This window comes from Dreissena polymorpha, chromosome 11, assembly GCF_020536995.1.
Source record: "Dreissena polymorpha isolate Duluth1 chromosome 11, UMN_Dpol_1.0, whole genome shotgun sequence".
In the NCBI taxonomy this organism is placed as follows: Eukaryota; Metazoa; Mollusca; class Bivalvia; order Myida; family Dreissenidae; genus Dreissena; species Dreissena polymorpha.
Genome location: NC_068365.1, coordinates 73,358,814 through 73,378,516, shown reverse-complemented (window position 1 = coordinate 73,378,516; position 19,703 = coordinate 73,358,814). Strand labels below are relative to the sequence as shown.

The 19,703-nt window shown below is 34.9% G+C and overlaps 1 protein-coding gene across 1 annotated transcript in view; it reads right to left on the bottom strand.

Annotated features, from left to right (window-relative positions):
- Positions 1 to 19,703, bottom strand: part of LOC127850014 (uncharacterized) — a 116,576-nt gene that overhangs the window by 7,753 nt on the left and 89,120 nt on the right. Inside the window, exons 39-46 of the mRNA XM_052382741.1 lie at positions 19,179 to 19,296; positions 13,164 to 13,368; positions 10,863 to 11,094; positions 9,317 to 9,412; positions 6,396 to 6,593; positions 5,393 to 5,464; positions 4,381 to 4,491; positions 1,374 to 1,541 (exon numbers count right to left, since the gene is read on the bottom strand). Of these exons, the coding sequence (XP_052238701.1) occupies positions 1,374 to 1,541; positions 4,381 to 4,491; positions 5,393 to 5,464; positions 6,396 to 6,593; positions 9,317 to 9,412; positions 10,863 to 11,094; positions 13,164 to 13,368; positions 19,179 to 19,296 (1,200 nt within the window). The remainder of the gene's footprint in view (positions 1 to 1,373; positions 1,542 to 4,380; positions 4,492 to 5,392; positions 5,465 to 6,395; positions 6,594 to 9,316; positions 9,413 to 10,862; positions 11,095 to 13,163; positions 13,369 to 19,178; positions 19,297 to 19,703) is intronic.

The window sequence follows — 19,703 nt, the reverse complement described above, 5'->3', positions numbered from 1 at the left end:
GGTATTAGCTGTATTGCATAAGGGCTGACAATAACAGAAACACACTTGATTTTGTTTCATCACTAGATGTCATATCTCCATTGTGCAATATCAATGTGAAATGCCCATTTCACAATATCACTGTGAGATGTCAACTCAACGAAACCACTTTAATATCCAGACTTTATATTATGACTGTGATATGCCCATTTAACAAAATCACTAACATCTCAACAAAACAATATCACTGTAATAAGCTCACTTAACACTATCACTGTGCTATTACAATGACACTATCACTATGATATTTCACTTTACAAAATCACTGTGATATTCCAACTTAACAATATCACTGTGATATGTGGACTGAACTAGAAGCTGTAACGATTCGGTTCGATGCATCGAAAAACCGGTTCAACGCCGCCGATTCGATTTTGATACCAATACGGCCGATTTCGATTCAATTCACTGCAATCCCGATTGATCCGCATTTTAAACCTTAATCTCCAAATCCGTAGTCTAAACGTTCTTCTCATTTGTAATACGTCATGTGATTGGTCAATAGCCCATATAGCACCCAATCAATGAATGAATAACATGCTGAGCATTATATCAGCCGGTAAAATGGCTTCTTCAACCACGCCAAAAGACGCACCGTCAAAATTAAATCAAAAGTATGAGAATATTTCGGGTATTGCGAAGGTTGTGATGCAAAGGCAACTTGCAAAACGTGTTTTGTTGACGTAAGTTACCCATATGGTTTGTTTAATGAACTTTGTGCATTCTGTTAAGAAGTCATCTGAAAGTTGTGTATATACTTACATGTTTTTTGTTTGTTTGTTTTTTTCTGTTAAACACATGTGATACATTGTGCATTTTATGTTATTTAAGAATAACTAGTGCATTTTATGTGATTTAAGAATAACTTAACAGGAAGTTTTGTCCAATGCATTTGTTACTTATAAAACAATGTTGCGTTTTTGAATTTTATTTCAATAAATTAAAAACTATAAGTACAACATAATAATTAAATAACAAATACCAAACGTATTAATTCATGCTCTGGACAAACCAAACATGAAATAGTTTGCAAAATAAGCAGCAAATAGTTTAATTTGAATCGAATCGAAAATAATCAAATCGGACCATTTGGTATCGAAATCGAATCGAATGATGGGTGAATCGTTACAGCTCTAGACTTGACAATATCACTGTGATATGTCCACTTAACAAAATCACTGTGATATACCCACTTAACAATATCACTATGATTTGCCCGCATAACAATGACGCATTAATATGCCTTCTAATTAATAACATCTGCAATATGCTCACTTAACACTATCACTGTGCTATCCCACTAAACCATATCACTGTGATATCACTTCTCTCACCTGGAACGCAATGTTCCTCTGGACCTCCTCTGTCTGACTTTGCGAAGTGCTGCCTGCGGAACTCTTCAAGGCTTCCTGTACGTACTTCAGTATCTCCAGGTATCCAGCTTCATTCTTCACTTGCAGGTTCACCTGCTTACACTTGTAACCAACGCCCAGCAAGCCGACCTGTCATGTGTAGACGAGAGTTATAATACAAAGCCCGATTGTTTTCTATAAATTAACCCTTTTCCACTTAGAAGTAGAGTAAAAGTCTCTATGTGCAAACAGCATAAAACCAGAACAGCGTTCGAGTACCTCACAGTCTGTTCAGGTTTTAAGTTGTGTGCTGCTCATCAGTACATAAGGTTCGGAGATGAAGCCTTAAAAACTTGAATAGAGTAAGAAAGTTCTTCAATTAAATATAACTTTCTAAGGGACTACAACTGCATGAACATACATATCTAAGGCGTTAAGGTTTAAATAAGATTGCTCTTGAAATCCTTAAAAACTACAGGAAATATGCTTGGCACTACAACATTAAACAAAGGGGACTAACTGTGGAAATATTACAAAATTAATCTGCACTTCTCTCTGTTGTCTTCTATGACTGCATGACGACCTATGTGCACCTATCAATGAAGAAAAATAACAGAGTGAAATTTGTGGATATTAAAGAAAAAATGATGGACAGACGGAAGAACAGACATTGTGATCATGAAATGACTATGGTCAGCAAGAGGATCATGTTCTTGAATTTAACCCTTTACCACGCAGAAACGTATTTTTACGCATTTGTAGTCCCTTAGAAAGTTAAATTTAATTTAAAACCTTTCTTACTGGATTCAAGTTTTAAAGGCTTCATTTGCAACCCCTAGATACAAATGAGCAGCAAACAGCATAAAACCTGAACAGGCTGCGAGTTATCTGAATGAATTGAGAAAGACAGATACACATCAAAAATTAGGGTGTCAGCAATCGAGGCAGGTGCAGTGGCAGCTGATCCATTATTTTTCCAAGTTTTTGTCTTATACCGGTAAATCTCTGTTCCACCTATAATAAAACTGCGTAATTGCACATTCTATGTAGTTTAAAATTGGTCACCCTTTGCTGGTAAATTAACTTATAAGCATTCATGGCAGCCTCTAGCGGAAATCAACAATGTGAAAATCATGTCATCGATAATTAGTGACACAAATTAGCGCCTCTCAACTTTAAGAGATCATATTAATACTTGGTTATACAACAAAATGCTTGCTCTCCATTAATAACCTTTTTGAAATTTAAGTGGATTGGAAAGATAAGGTTTGTTGATAAATAATCGAAGCCATATATTAAATAGGAATTATGACCTGTTTTCATATGTTTAGATATGCAAATAAAAAGAATTGTAAAAAACAACAGTTTCATACCGGTACACAAACATTTTTACAAAATTATACACAAACAAGCTAAACTCACTCTTCTTAAGAAATTTTATAGATATTCTTTAAGCTCAAATAATAATAAAATACCTATCGAAAATAATAACAAGAGGGCCAAGATGGCCCTAGTTCGCTCACATGAGAGGAGTCGGTTCATTCAATCTTTACCAAACGTCAAACTTGACCTAGATATTGTCCAGATAAACATCCTGGTCAAGTTTCATTTTTATTGAACCAAAACTCTGGCATATGGAGTGATTTTATTTTTGTAAGATTTGACCTGGTGACCTATATTTTGAGTTGACCCCCCTTACCAAATATCAAACTTTGCTTACAAAAATAAATATTATGACCAAGATTCATAAAATCTGAAACAATATTGTGACCTCTAGAGTGTGTACAAGAATTTTGTATAATATAATGAAAATTTGGACAATCTAAGGCAATAATTATGGCATTAATTATGTGTTATATATAAAACCAATCTTTTTCACCAAGTTTCATGATGATTGGGCAAAAAATGTGACTTCAAGAGTGTTCACAAGTTTTTTTACTATATAAATATAAGAAAACTGACCCCCGGCAGCCATGTTATTCAACTGACCGGAACCCTTTTCGAACTCAGCTCTCATATCAATGAAACAAATGTTCTGACCAAATTTCATGAAAATTGGGCCAAAAATGTGACTTCTAGAGTGTTCACATGTTTTCACTATATACATTTAGAGAAAAATGCCCCCCCCCCCAATTTTCAAACTCGTGCAAGATATCAATAAAACCAATGTTTTGACCAACTTTCATGATGATTGGGCAAAAATTGTGACTTCTAGAGTGTTTACAAGGTTTCTCTATAACCAAATAAGGAAAACTGCCCCCCCCCCTGGCAGCCATGTTATTCATCTGACCGGAACCATTTTTTCGAACTCAACTCTCATATCAAGGAAACAAATGTTATGACCAGATTTCATGAAAATTGGGCCAAACATGTGACTTCTAGAGTGTTCACATGTTTTCACTATATACATATAGAGAAAAATGCCCCGCCCACTGGCAGCCATGTTTTTTCACCGATCTGGACCATTTTCGAACTCGTTCGAGATATCAATAAAACCAATGTTTTGACCAACGTTCATGATGATTGGGCAAAAATTGTGACTTCTAGAGTGCATACAAGGTTTATATAGCCAAATAAGGAAAACTGCCCCGCCCACTGGCGGCCATGTTTTTCAACGGACCGGAACCACTTTTGAACTAAACCAACATATCATTCAGACAAACATTTTGACAAAGTAACATGAAGGTTGGGCATGAAATGTGACTTCTACAATGTTTACATGTTTTTTTTCTTTTTTTGACCTAGTTGCCTAGTTTTTTACCCGGCACGACCCAGTTTTGAACTCGACCGAGATTATATTGGGGCAAAGCTTCTGACCAAGTTTCATGAAGATCGGACAATAAATGTGGCCTCTAGTCTGTTTACGAACAAATGTGGACGGACGGACGGACAGACGACGGACAAAGACCGGTCACAAAAGCTCACCTGAGCAATTGAATTACCGACAAATGATTAGATAAATGCAATTATGAGGGCATTGAAGCAATACCTCAGAGCTCAACCACCCTGATCCGGTTCCCACGACAACCAGCATCACAGGGATACGGCGTGTGGTGAGAGCATATCTGAACTCCATCACACATGCCTTTGATTCCACATACTGAAAATATATCAGCACTATAATTTATTGATGAAAAACAATGTATACCCTGCTTTAATTAATTTGTCTTATATTCAAGCAAGTATGAATATTAATCTCCAAATATGATAAAACAAGAAACCGTCGGAGACGGGTGATGCTCCCCCAAAGGTTTTTTGTCACAATATTGCACTATATATTCAGATACAAGGAAACGTCTTGAGGGGCATAACTTTGTACAAAATAATACGATGGATGGTTTAGCAACTTAAACATTTCAAAGGGCCATAATTCTCTAAATAAATCATCTTACCAGAACCCACACATAACATGCGCATCTCCTCAAGGCAGTTAAGCTTCCTATACAGCTTCATTGAATTCCAGTCAGTAGTTGGGTGGGGGGGGGACAAGAATTGCACTATATGTACAGTTTATAGAAAAATTTAAAGGGCCATAACTCTGTGAAAAATCATCCGACCAGAACCGGCTGATAATATGCACATCTCTTGGTAGTGAAGCTTCCCATAAAGTTTAATTGAATTCCGATCATTAATTGCTGAGAAATAGCCTGGATAAAAACTGTGCACGGACGGATACACGCACGGACAGACGGAGCGGCGACTATATGCCCCCCCCCCCAAAAAAAAATGTTGGGGGAGCATACAAATTGTTTTAATTTAATAAATCTTCTTTGATTAAAAAATTGTATGACATTATGTTGGTAAATTAAGTCAGCTTTAAATAAAGCCACTTTTGAATTACACAGAGTTCATGATTTAGTTTAAAATACGAAACCATTCCTTTATCACAGCAAGCCGCTCAAATCCTTGTGAAGGACATTGATTGCCTGCCTAGTGAAGAAGGTATTTCAATAAAATGAAATGTAACACCACTTGTTTGTGAAGTGCCTTGATGTACATACTTGGTTTGACACAAAGGCGACCATAACTTCTGCCTCTACAAGACCGTCAGCAATCGAGTGGAACAAGCCAACCTATAATCGGAGAACAAATCTGAGAAAACGTTATAACAAATCAAATTGTCATTGGAGAACAAATCTGGGAAAACGTTATAACAAATCTACCTGAAATCGGAGAGCAAATCTGGAAAAATGTTATACCAAATCTACCTGTAATCGGAAAGCAAATCTGGGAAAATGTTATACCAAATCTATCTGTAATCGGAGAACAAATCTGGGAAAATGTTATACCAAATCTACCTGTAATCGGAGAGCAAATCTGGGAAAATGTTTTTTTTAATCAACCTGTTATCGGAGAAACAATCTTGGAAAATGTTATACCAAATCAACTTGTTGTCGGAGAAACAATCTTGGAAAATGTTATACCAAATCAACCTGTAATCGGAGAACACATCTGTGAAAATGATATACCAAATCTACCTGTAAGCAAAGTACAAATCTGAGTAAATGTTATACTTTGAGTTACACCTCATATATCAATCTTTTATGGAATGATTTTGCCTAACATACAACACTGACATTAACCAAATGAATAAAATCATGAAAAATACTACTCAACGCTTGTTTTATAAACTACTACGATAGCTGACTACAAATATAAACACAAATAGTGACACTTAATATTGCTTAAATAATATTATAACACCAACCTGTCATTGATTAACTACCCACTTACTGAGCATTATTTGACATTTTTGCACAAAATCCAATTTACTTAATTTGTCTATGTTTTTCATAGTTGTTTGTATTTTCTTTATAAGAGCAATTATGCAGTGAATTCATTCAAGTCTTCACTCGTCTGTTTATGCTTTCTTATTATCCAAACAAAATTGACAAGCATGTTTGCCTACCTTAAACAGATTTGAAAGTCTCTAAAAAAGCTAAATACATTTAATGCAATCACCCAAAAACTAACAAGGTTTAATCAAAATGAAACAAGACATACCCCGCCAGTTCTCTCAATGTCCAACCAGCACGAGACGCCATTCTGTTCTAGGAACGCCTTCACCTGCCTTGGGTCAGATTTTTCCCAGTCCGTCAGGGCACCCTCGTATTGCTTGGACTTCTTCACAAGCACTGCATCGTGGGAATTAGACCAGCAGTAACTGATGAAACACTTTTGAGGGGTTGCTGAATGTGCCGACTGTAAAATATGTCTAGTTAACCAGAGTGTTTACAAGGTTTTACAAAAGCCATATATAGCCATAAAAGGAAAAATGCCCCACAACTTGCAGCCATGTTTCTGAACCAACCAGAACCATTTTTCAACTTTTCCAAGACAGCATTGCATCATATCTAAAGACCAAGTTTCATGATGAACTCATCCAAGATATCATAAAGACCAATCTTCTGACCAAATTTCATGAAGATTGGACAATAAATGAGGCCTCCTCTAGAGTGTTAACAAGGTTTTATTCTAGCCATATAAGGAAAAATGCCCCGCCCCCTGGTTGTCATGTTTTTCAACCAACCGGAACCATTTTTTACTTGTCCAATATATCATTAAGACAATTCTTCTGACCAATTTTCATGAAGATCAGACAATAAATGTGGCCTCTCGGGTGTTAACAAGTCAAATAGTGACCAGGCAAGACATACAACGGAGGACGGACAAAAGCTAGGTGATCACAAGAGCTCAGCCATACAAGGAAAAATGTCCCATCCACTGGCGGCAATGCTTTTCAACAAACCAGTACCATTTTCGAACTAATCCAACAATGTTTTACTTAAGCAATATAAAGAAAAATGTCCTGTCCACTGGCGGCGATGTTTTTCAACATTCTGGAACCATTTTCAAACTCGTCCAAGATATCATTTGGAAAAATCTTCAGACCAAGTTTCATGAAGATCAGACAATAAATGTGGCCTCTAGGTTGTTAATCGGTCAAATGTTGATCAGGGAGGAGGTACAAACGAAAGAGAGACAAAAGGTGATCACAAGAGCTCATCCATAAAAGGAAAAATGCCCGCCACTTGGTGGTCATGGTTTTTCAACAACACAACCATTTTGCACTTTTCCCAGATATCATTAGGACAAATCTTCTGACCAAGTTTCATGATGATCGGAAAATAAATGTTGCCTCTAGAGTATTAACAAGGTTTTACTATAGCCTTTCAAGGAAAAATGTCCCGACCCCTGGCAACCATGTTTTTCAACCGACCAGAACCATTTTCTATCTTGTCCAAGATATCATTGGGGCGAATTTCCTTATCAAGTTTGTCATTTAACTAGATTGATAAAAAGGTTTTACTATAGCCATATATTGAGACATGAGGAAAAATGCCCCATCCCATGCGGCCAATTTTTCTATAAACCAAAACCATTTTCGAACTTGTCAAAGATATCATTGGGACAAATCGTGTGAGCAAGTTTCATAATGATCAGACAATAAATGAGGCCTCTAGGGTGTAAGCAAGGTTTTACTCTAGCCATATAAGGAAAAATGCCCCGCCCCTGTCTGCCATGATGTTCAACCAATCAGAACCATTTTAGAATTCGTCCAAATTTCCATTTTGTCCGTCTTCCGTTGTACATCCTGCGTGGTCAACATTTGCTTTATCAATTTTAATGAAGATCAGACAATAAATAAGGCCTCTAGTGTGTAAACACTGCAAATATTGATGAACGACGAAAGCAAGTGATCACAAAAGCTCACCATTTCTTTTAGATCATTTATTTCGTTAGATTTAGTTTTAAATGTGGTGATAATGCTTTCCTAAGTTCTATCTAGCGACGTAGTTATTGGATGCACATGACCTGAATTTTCAGGTGAGCTACAAAAAGGGGGTGTTTGATCTTACAATATCAAGGGTTTCTGATTATGTAATTAGAAACATTATACTTGCTCAAATTGAAAAGGATAAAGAACATTTTTATTTATTTGAAAAAATGTATCCAGTTGGAATAGGGTAAAATTCAAAAACGGATATTTTTTTATTGTACCTAAAAATGATTTTCAGATTATATGTTATGGTTTGTGTTTGCAAAATTTGTTATAGTATGTGTTTGCACTAAAAATATTCGTTTCTTTTGTTAATGTTAATTGCAAAAGAAGTTATTGGTCTAATACAACTGTAATCACTACTTATTTAAGATTTTAAAATGAGGATATATTTAAAATGGCCATCATGGCTTTAGTTGCTCAACATTGTTCAACAGTGTTCACGAACACTTATTGTTGTAGGCTTTACATGGTGTTATCTAGATTTGTATGATTTTTGACCAGGGGTTATCTAGATTTTTATAACATTTGACCTGGTGTTATCTTGATTTTTATAACATTTGACCTGGTGTTTGACTCTATTGATGCAAATGACTCATATTAAAATTCAACCTTAATATTGGCAAGGAAACATTCTGACAAGAGTGTTATAAAGGTTGAATTTAAAATGTGGTCCCTTAAGTAGTCACAATGCTTTCCTAAGTTCAACCTAGCCACATAGTTATTTGATGTACATGACCTGAATTCAAACTTAACCTTAGATGTTGACAAGATAAACATTATATCCAATATTAATTAAGATTGAGTCAAAGTTTTACTAAGATTTGACCTGGAAACTGATGACCAGATTTAAACTTAGCCTAGATATTGTATAGAAAAACATTCCGACCAAGTTTCATCAAGATTGGGTGAAAAATATGGCCTCTAGAGTGGCAATAAGCTTAGAGTGGCAATAAGCTTAGTGGCAATAAGCTTAGATTTTATGAAGCACATCAAACACAGAACAGTGTATGACGACAAATGGCGGATGAATGTTGATCATATTAATCACCATGTCCACTTTATACTCCGGTGAGATCAAAATATTAATTTACAAACAAATATTATATGCATTAAGGACTTAAGAAGTATGAATCATAGATACCTTCTTTCCCTTGGCACTCATTTTTTTCTTTAGACCCTCCATCAGCTCTTGTATTTTGTATACATAGCGTTCCTTGTTCTGCATGTCAACATACACCTGATAAATGTAAAAATAATAATCAGCAGAGCTCTGTGAAAATCAGGTTTAATGCATGTGCGTCAAGTGTCGTCCAAGATTCGCCTGTGCAGTCTGCACCTCTGTCAGGCTAATCAGGGATGACGCTTTCACTTTTATGATTATTTTCTGTTTAAAGAAAGCCTCTTCTTAGCAAGAAACAGTTTAGGCAAAAAGTGTCGTCCCTGATTAGCCTGTGTGGACTGCCCAGGCTTATCTGGGACGACACTTTACGCAAATTCATTAAACCCCTTTTTCACAGAGCACGGCCCATATACATTTGGCTCAGTTTTATATTATGGCAATATGAGGCAAGTAGTGAAAAACCCAGGATAAATATATATTATTTTTTCAGTGCAAAATTTTATTTTTTTCCGTAAAATATTACATTATACATAGAAAATTACATGCATACATCAAAAACTGTTCATAATGTATTTACAATTTCATTTTTCAGCATTTCATTTACAGCTACTTGATGGGAACATAAATATAAGGTTATGGAAAATTAGACAAATTGCACATATGTTTTGAAAAACAAATAATTTACAAAAAAAACAGTACATGAGAGTACATTTGTACTCTCAATAGTCCATCCCAGTGTTCCTAATATGGGCACCTTTGTATGATTTTTTAAATACGTAATTATCCAATAAAGAAAAAAAACATATTTACTTTCTTTATAACTTTAATGCAGCACTTATGAATTTATGCCCTCACAGATGGATTATGAAAAAAATAAACAGAAATTTGTGAATACAGAAGAGAAATAGTTTTGGTGCTTGTTCTTGGAATTGTTATCTTTAACAATTAAAAAAGGGGAATACCTTCAATACTTGCAGGAATATACTCCAGTCAAGAAAAAATCAAACAACACTAAGCAAAGGGCAATTCTTCTTAAATATTAATATATAGTTGTGGTTATTGTTCTCTGCAATATAAATCAATATCACCTATTAATGTTCAATACTTTCAATTCTAAGAAAGTTACATTCCGCAAAAAACGTTACCAAAGGGCACTCAACAGAAATTGAACACATGAATTACCAAATGTGACTCATGCATTTAATACTTCACACATAGTTTCAATTGAATCACAATGAACTAAAAAAGCAGGATGGACTGACAGAGTGAAGGACAAAAGGAAGGATAGATGGAAGGACCATGCCTTCTTTTGGAGGAAAACAAATATAAACATAAAGTCCCAAAATGGCTGCAATTGAAAAAAATATGCATTTAAACTTGGTCATAAATCTTCCAAAATACAAAACAGAGTTAGGGTAGATCTTTCTAAGGTGGAATGTTTGATAATAAAGAACTACCTCAAGTGGAAAGTCAATATTTTCCATAATACTCCACTTATTGAACTTCAAAATTTTCTTTCAAAAACAACAGTCTGTTTCACTATATTAATTGAACACTTTTCCCCTACCTCAGTTCCGAATCTGGAGCTTATGTCCTTTACACGCAGCCAATGTTTAGTGGTACCAAGCACAACCAGCAGCACTGCCTTCTGTAGAACATCTTTTATGTACAGGAGCAGCTTTGTACTACTTGGGTTCGAACAAAATTCATCCGAAATACCAACGACAACCACATCGACTGATTTCATTGTGATTGTCAATGCCTCCATGTCGCAGTTTTCAGGTTTATCCGAGAAGGAGCTGAGAAAGAAAAGAAAATATTCAAGCAATTTTTCAGGCCTAGCTGTCCATTCCTTTGATAAAAGACAGATAACCAAAACACTTTACTAAAGAACTTGCTGAACTGATACTGTTTTAACTAAATATAAATCTTTTCTAAATAACATAAAGTATTTGTACAATAACAATGCACACGCCAATAGTACAAGATGGCAATAGGCCCTAAGGCGCTCGACTAAGACCCAAAGGAACTAGACTATTCTGAAAAAGTGGCTGATTTATGAAGATTGGTCCATAAAAGTGACTTCTAGGGTAATCTCTTTTTATACATTCGACATAGTAACCTAGTTTTTTTAACTCACCATGACCAAGTTTCAATCTCAGCCAAGATTCCATTGGGACAAAAGTTTCATATAGATTGGCCAACTAATGTGGCAAATATAGCATCAACAAGTTTTCACTATAGCCATATACAGAACAAGAGTGCCAAACTGTCACAAGATACGCCCGTTTGAAGGTTTTGGACAACTTGATAACTTTACCATGACCCATATTTGAATTTGACCTACATATCATCTAGACACATTTTCTGACCAAATTTGGTGAAGATCAGATGAAAACTACTTCAATTAGAGAGCGGACACCATGCTAATGCTTGAAATGCACTAAGTGACCCCGTGACCTAGTTTTTGACCCGGCATGACCCATATTCGAACTCGACCTAGATATTGTCCAGATACAACTTCTGACCAAGTTTGGTGAAGATCGGATAAAAACTACTCCAATTAGAGAGCGGAAACCATGCTTAATGCTTGAAATGCACTAAGTGACCATGTGACCTAGTTTTTGACCCGGCATAACCCATATTCAAACTTGATCTAGATATTGTCTAGATAAAACTTCTGACCAAGTTTGGTGAAGATCGCATGAAAACAATTTGATTTAGAGAGCGAAAACTGCTGTGGACGCCGCCCGCCCGCCCACCCGCCCGCCGCCAAGGTGAAACTATAATACGTCCTGTTTTTTTTAAACAGGCGTATAAAAATGACACACCCCGGTGGCAATGTTTTTCAGAAAACCAGAAGAATTTCTGAACTCGACCACAAAGTCAGACGAAGAAGTGTTCTGACTAAGTTTCAGTTAGATTGCACGACAAAATGACTTCTACAGTGTTAAAAAGATTTGCATGACTATAGCCATATAAGGCAAAAAGTCCAGCCCCCTGGCGGCCATGTTATTTTCCGAACAAAATAACCATTTTTAAACTCAGTTAAGCTATCATTAGAACACATGTCCTGACCAAGATTCATAAAGATTAGACTATATATGTGACATCTAGAGTGTTAACAAGGTTTAACTATGGCCATACAAGGAAAAGAGCCATGCCCCCCCCCGGCAGCATTGTTTTTCAACTGAACCATTTTGAAACTCAGCCCAAATACCATTAGAACAAATGTTCTCACCAAATTTCATGAAAATTAAGCTTAAAATGGGACTTCGATGGTGTTAACAAGGTTTTTCTCTAGCCATTTTAGGAAAACTGCCCCGCCACCTGGCGGCCATGTTTTTGATCAGACAAGAGATATTTAGAACTAATGTGCTGACTAAGTTTCTTAAGGATTAGACAGTAAATTGGACTACTAGAGTGTTAACAAGGTTTAACTAATGTCATTTAAGGACAACTGCCATGTGTTTCAACCAAGCGGAAGCATTTTCTAACTCTTCCAAGATATTATATGGACAGTTGTTCTTACCAAGTTTCATGAAAATTGGACAATAAATTTGGCCTCTAAAGTGTTAACCAGGTAAATGTTGACGAGGCAAGACACATGACGAACGACGGACAAAAGGCGACCACAAAAAATAAATTTTGTAAAACTTTCCTGTTTTGATAAAATCAAAAAGCAAACCCCAGGAAATGCATATGATAAACAGGAAGAGATAGCAGTCAAACTCAATCTAATATATTTAAATGTTAACATGCATGTACTGACAAATTTTAATTTTTCAGAAGTTTTTTGTTTCAGAATAAGTTTCATCTAGCTTAACTAACAAGAAGAAAATAACAAAAACACTTAAAATCTACTTACACAGAAAGAAATTCCTGTTTCCTCATGTCTTCATAAATTGTGGTGGGATGCACAACCTTGTCAGCAGAGGCAGAATCTGGAACATTCTTTTGCGAGTAAACGAAGAAGACTGATATCTTTGTTTTCTTGTTCAGATCCCTTAAGTCTCTCACGCTGTTAAGTAGGTGACTGTCCATGTTAGAAAGCTTGTCTGATGGCATTGAATCTGGAAACAAAAAGAGCTTGTCTGATGGCATTGCATATGGAAACGAAAGAGCTTGTAATATTCCATTGCATCTGGAAACAAAAAAAGCTTGTCTGGCAGCATTGCATCTGGAAACAAAAAGAGCCTGTAATATTCTATTGCATTTGGAAACAATGAGAGCTTGTTTAATAGCATTGCATCTAGAAACAAAAAAAGCTTGTCTGATGGCATTGCATCTGGAAACATAAAAAGCTTGTCTGATGGCATTGCATCTGGAGACAAAGACAGCTTGTAATATTCCATTGCATCTGGAAACAAAGAGAGCTTGTCTGATGGCATTGCATCTGGAAACAAAATAGCGTGTCTGATGGCATTGAATCTTGAAACAAAAAGAGCTTGTCTGATTGCATTGCATCTGGAAACAAAAAGAGAGCTTGTCTGTTGGCATTGCATCTGGAAACAAGAGTTTGTTACAGTAGAGCCAAATCGCCACCGAAATGTGTTTGCTTGTATGACAACATTTGTTTGAGAGAGTACACTAATATTTGTAAAACATGGCACCTGTGTCATCTATTTATAATTCAAGGATCAATTAGTTATATAGAATTGGAGTAATGCTGTAATGAATAAACTATATGGAAATGAAAGGAAGGTAGGTTGTTAAAAAAGAAGACTATACACAGTCAGGGTTCCCAGCTTTGTGTATCAACATAATTTCCTGATTTCCTTGATGGAAAAAAATTCCAGGATCATAATTTTGACCTATTTCTTGTTTTAGTCAGGAACTTTTCCCAAATTCCCTGACTTTTCCCTGATTGGAAAAAGTGAAAGTCTTCTTCCAGGTTTTCCCTGATTTCCAGGTTTGCTGGGAACCCTGACTGTTCTTGATCACTGTACTTTTCCTTAAACTCATCTATTCATTTTACAGTGAATACTTCAGTGTTCAAATTAAAATATTATTGTAAACTTAGATAAAGGAAGATATAAAAAATTGAAAAGCTAAAATATTTACTATGACATTAAATTAAATATAATTTAACATTATAAATAAATAAAATGTAAATACAAAAATAAAAATAAAACAAAGGAAGATAATTAAAAAACTACGGCCGAAAGAGTTATATAGAGAATACTAGGTTAGCGTTGAATACAGAGAAGTTTATGTTGCGAGGCTTAGAACGCCGGAAGCGCGAGCCTTGGCGAGCGCCCCGCTTTCGGTGTTCGAGCCGAGCAACATAAACTTATCTGTATTCAACGCTAATCGTAGTATTCTATTTATCCCATTTGATTTTTTCAACGTGAGATTTAACAAAAATAGATCTAATAACCTTAACAATAATTTTAATTCAGTCATAAAAGCGCTTAAAATCTAACAAATGTAACTGTGCGTAGTGCTATACATGTATTTATTCTGGTACGCAAAATAGTCTTAAAAAAATTCACACACAAACTGTAAAACAAGTAAAAATATCACCATATGCCTACATTCAATTTTACGCAGTCAGTATGCCAATTTTAACACATTACGACCGTAAAAAGATTTTACTTTACTATCGATGTCAACATACTGTCATGTACACCATCGACGACCTAGTTCTGGCTACCATAACTTTAAATGTCGCTTTTTATGATTTTTGACTGGCGCGACTTTGTACAGGTCTGTCAATACTAAATAAACTGTACGCTGAAGTTTCTTTAGCTATCGAAGACCTTGACAATTTTGACGTGTAAACAGACAATTGCAGCGACTGACACTTTATTTGACAAAATATACAGGGCAATACGTTTTCCGACTTCAGACGACGAATTTAAGGACGCGCAGAACCTGTTTTTTATATAATGTTATGGGTATGCCGTGTGTGATCCGATGCATCAATGGCGCCCATGTTAAAATCATTTCCCCGAGAACAGGGAACGACAAAAGTACAAACAAAAATCAAAACACGTAAGAACTAGTATCTTACCTTTAATTATCCTTTAAAATCCATCTAATAATCTATTTAACTCAATAATTGACGATTTTGCATCTGGGGTCTTTAATAATTATTTTAGCATAGTTAAATAAAGACTGCCATTCTATCACTTTATTCAAACGAGTTAATGAACGCGATAAACTTTCTTCTTCGTCACAATCTACGTCATGTACTCTACATTACTGCTGTTCAAATGAACCGGAGCAGTTTATCTAATAATAGCCGTTGGTAAACTCAGTTGCATTTGCAGATTTCTGCATACAAACATAATTATGTTTAAACTTGCACAATGTTTTATTTATCTATGGTAAATGCCCTTATTGTACGAGAAAATAATTTAATATATAAATACACAAAGAATGGAAAACATTCCAGTACACAACAGATAAATGAGTAGAAAATATCCGTGTACAAAATGGGACGTTCCCAATTCCAGTGTGGTGCTATTTTTACCATCTTATACTTTACACAGCTCTATGCCTAACGTGAATTAAATAGGAAAGCAAACATAGCAGATTATTCATGAACTGTGCGATATGTGTATGGCTTGTTGTACATTCTTAATATTTAAGTTAAATGTCAAAAGTATATGCTTTTGTTATAAACAATGCACATTACACGAAATAACAAAAATGTGATCAATTGACAATTCAGATATGTCGACATACAGTACATGTAGAAAACATGTGAAATAAGTCGCGTTTATAATAAATCGTCCAAAAAAATGGGGAAAATGAAGCAATAAGTATGTCATTTTATGACGCCATCAATCAGCTGATTCATTATACGGATGGCGAAAAATTATGTCATATGACTAGATTTAAAGGTTGAAGGTCGTATAATTTTGAAGCTTAAGTTTTGTCGACTTTGTTTCTTATGAAAAATCATTCAGTGGTAAAGTAAATATAAATAAAAAAATAACAAAACAAAAATCGTGTAATTTTATATTTTATTTCAACATTTCTTATGGTGAATAAGTCACATATATATTTTTCTGCAAAATACGCACATTTTCTTCTAATGGGTGACCTTATAATTCGATCAATGAAACAAACAATATCGACCTAATTTTAGCGCATATCGCATGACGTCATTTAAAAAGTAGTCCGTGCACGCGACAGGTATATTACACAGTGTTGAATACAAGCAAGTATATTCCACAACATGTTATACCGTCAATGTCGCGGTGAAAATGGGATAAAGTTCATGTTCACTGCATTTCTTCTTGCTGCCATCTGTGTATATTTCTAGTTTCAAGTAAATCCCTTCAGTAGATTTAGAGTTATGCTCCGGACAAAAAAATTACTTTGAAATTAATTAAAGGGATATAATTCAAATACTAATGTAGATAGATTTATGGTTCTTGGTCACTGCACTTCTCCTACTTGCCATCTGTTTATATTTTAAGTTTCAAGTAAATCCCTTCAGTAGATTTATAGTTATGCTTCGGACAAAAATTTACTTTGAAATTAAATAAAGGGATATAATTAAAAAACTAAGGTAGATGGAGTTATGATTCTTAGTCACTGCACTTCTCCCACTTGCCATCTGTTTATATTTCAAGTTTGAAGTAAATCCCTTCAGTAGATTTAGAGTTATGCTTCCGGCAAAAATTTACTTTGAAATTAAATAAAGGGATATACTAAAAAAATTAAAGTAGATAAAGTTATGATTCTTAGTCAATGCATTTCTTCCACTTGCCATCTGTTTATATTTCTAGTTTTAAGTAAATCGCTTCAGTAGATTTAGAGTTATGCTCCAGACAAGACAAAAATTTACTTTGAAATTAAATAAAGGGAGTTTATTCAAAAACTAAGGTAGACAGAGTTATGGTTTTTAGTCACTGCACTTTTCTTACTTGTTTATATTTGTTTATATTTCAAGTTTCAAGTAAATCCCTTCAGTAGATTTAGACTTATTGTCCGGACAAAAATTTACTTTGAAATAATATAAAGGGAGATAATTCAAAAACTAATGTAGATTGAGTTATGGTTCTTCTTGGTCACTGCACTTCTCCTAGTTGCCATCTGTTTATATTCTAACTTTAAAGTAAATTAATTGAATAGATTTGGAGTTATGCTCTGGACAAATTATCGGACGGAAGGACGGACGCATAGACGACCGGACGGACGGGACCAATTACTATAACCTCTCCAAAAAAAATCAGCGGGGATAATAAAAAGAGCTTGTCTAATGGCATTGCATCTGAAAATAAAAAGAGCTTGTCTGATGGCATTGCATCTGGAAATAAAAAGAGCTTTCTCTTGGCATAGCATCTGGAAATAAACGTTTTACCATGTTAGAAAACTCGTCTTATGGTATTGTATATGGCAAAAAAAAACATTGTGCAATGTTTGATAGCTTATCTGTTGGCATAACAACTGGAAACAAACATTGAACCATACACGAAAGTTTGCCTGATGAAATTGCAACTAGAAACAAACATGGTGTCATGTTATAGTTCTTGTCTGATAACATTCCATCTGGAAACAAAGATTGTACCATGTTATAGAGCTTGTCTGTTTGTTTGCAGTTCATCTGGAAACAAATATTGTAGCATGTAAGAGAACTTGTATGGTAGCATTGTTTCTGAAAACAAATATTGCAATATGTTAGATAACTAGTCTGATTGAATTGATTTTGGAAACAAACATTTTACCATGTTATAGAGCTTGTTTGATTGAATTGATTCTGGAAGCAAAACATTGCACCATGTTAAAGAGCTTGTTTGATTGAATTGATTCTCGAAGCAAAACATTGCACCATGTTAAAGAGCTTGTTTGATTGAATTGATTCTGGAAGCAAAACATTGCACCATGTTAAAGAGCTTGTTTGATTGAATTGATTCTGGAAGCAAAACATTGCACCATGTTAAAGAGCTTGTTTGATTGAATTGATTCTGAGGGCAAAACATTGAACCATGCTAGAGAGCTTGTTTGATTGCATTGAATCTGAAAACAAAAATTGTACCATGTTTGAGAGCTAGTCTTAAGGTAAAGCATCTATTTTCAACAAATTCAATCTGGTTACGACAGCAGAAAATAAGACTTTCTTATAGACATATAAATGGATCATTGATTCATTATTGAGGTCCTGTATACAAAATGATCCATCATTGGGTTCAAGAATAAAGAATATGAATGGATCAATGATTAACATTTGAGTTCATGCATAGAGAAGATATGAATTAATTCCGGATTTACCTTTCAGTTCGTGTTCATGCATAGAGAAGATATGAATGGATCACTGATTTAAAGTTGATTTCATGTATGGATGATATACATGTATGAATTGATAACTGAATTACCTTCGAGTACATGTACTTGGAAGACAATTTATGGGTCACTGATTTACCTTTAGTTTATGTATAGATGAGATATGAATGGGTTACTGACTGAACTTTCAGTTCATGTACTGCGAAGAGATAAATGGATCACTGACTAACCTTTGATTTCATGTATGGAAGAAATATGAATGGATTACTGACAACCATTTTGTTCATGTATAAAAGAGATATGCATTTATCACTGACTTACCTTTGAGTTCATGCATATATGAGATATAAATGGATTACTTACTTACCTTTGATTTCATGTAATGAGGAGGTATAAATGTATCACTAACTTACCTTTGATTTCATGTATAGATTAGATATGAAAGGAGCATTGACTTATCTTGAATTTCATGTACAGAAGAGATGTAAATGTATCACTGACTGATTTTTGATTTCATGTATAAAAGAGATATGAATGTATCACTGATTTATCTTGAATTTCATGTATAGAAAAGATATGAATGGATCGCTGACATACATATGAGTTTATGTACTGATGAGATATACATGGACCACTGGCTAACCTTTGAGCTGCTGTATAGATAAAATGTGGAAGAACTTGTCACACTGGATGAAGGGAACATTGAGTTCTAATGCCTTGGTGACTTTCAGGTAGGACATCATACTCGGCTCCTTGACATTCTGCAATCACACATATAGTATGCAATCACAAATACAGTCTGCAATCACTCATACAGTCTGTAATCACTCATACAGTATGCAATCACATATACAGTATGCAATCACATATAGCGTATGCAAACACATATAATTTCTGCAATCACACATACATTCTGATATCACACATACTTTCTGCAATCACACATACAGTCTACAATCACACATACAGTCTGCAATCACACATACAGTCTGCAATCACACATATAATATGCAATTCAGGATGTTTGTAGAGTCACATTTATTTAATGCTTGCATAAAAAATCAAACTTATTAAATACACATTTTTTTAGTAAAATTCATTTTAATTATTTAATACTTACCTGCTATCTTATAGCTTTCTCCTTTCCAAGGGGAATTAACTCATCCGG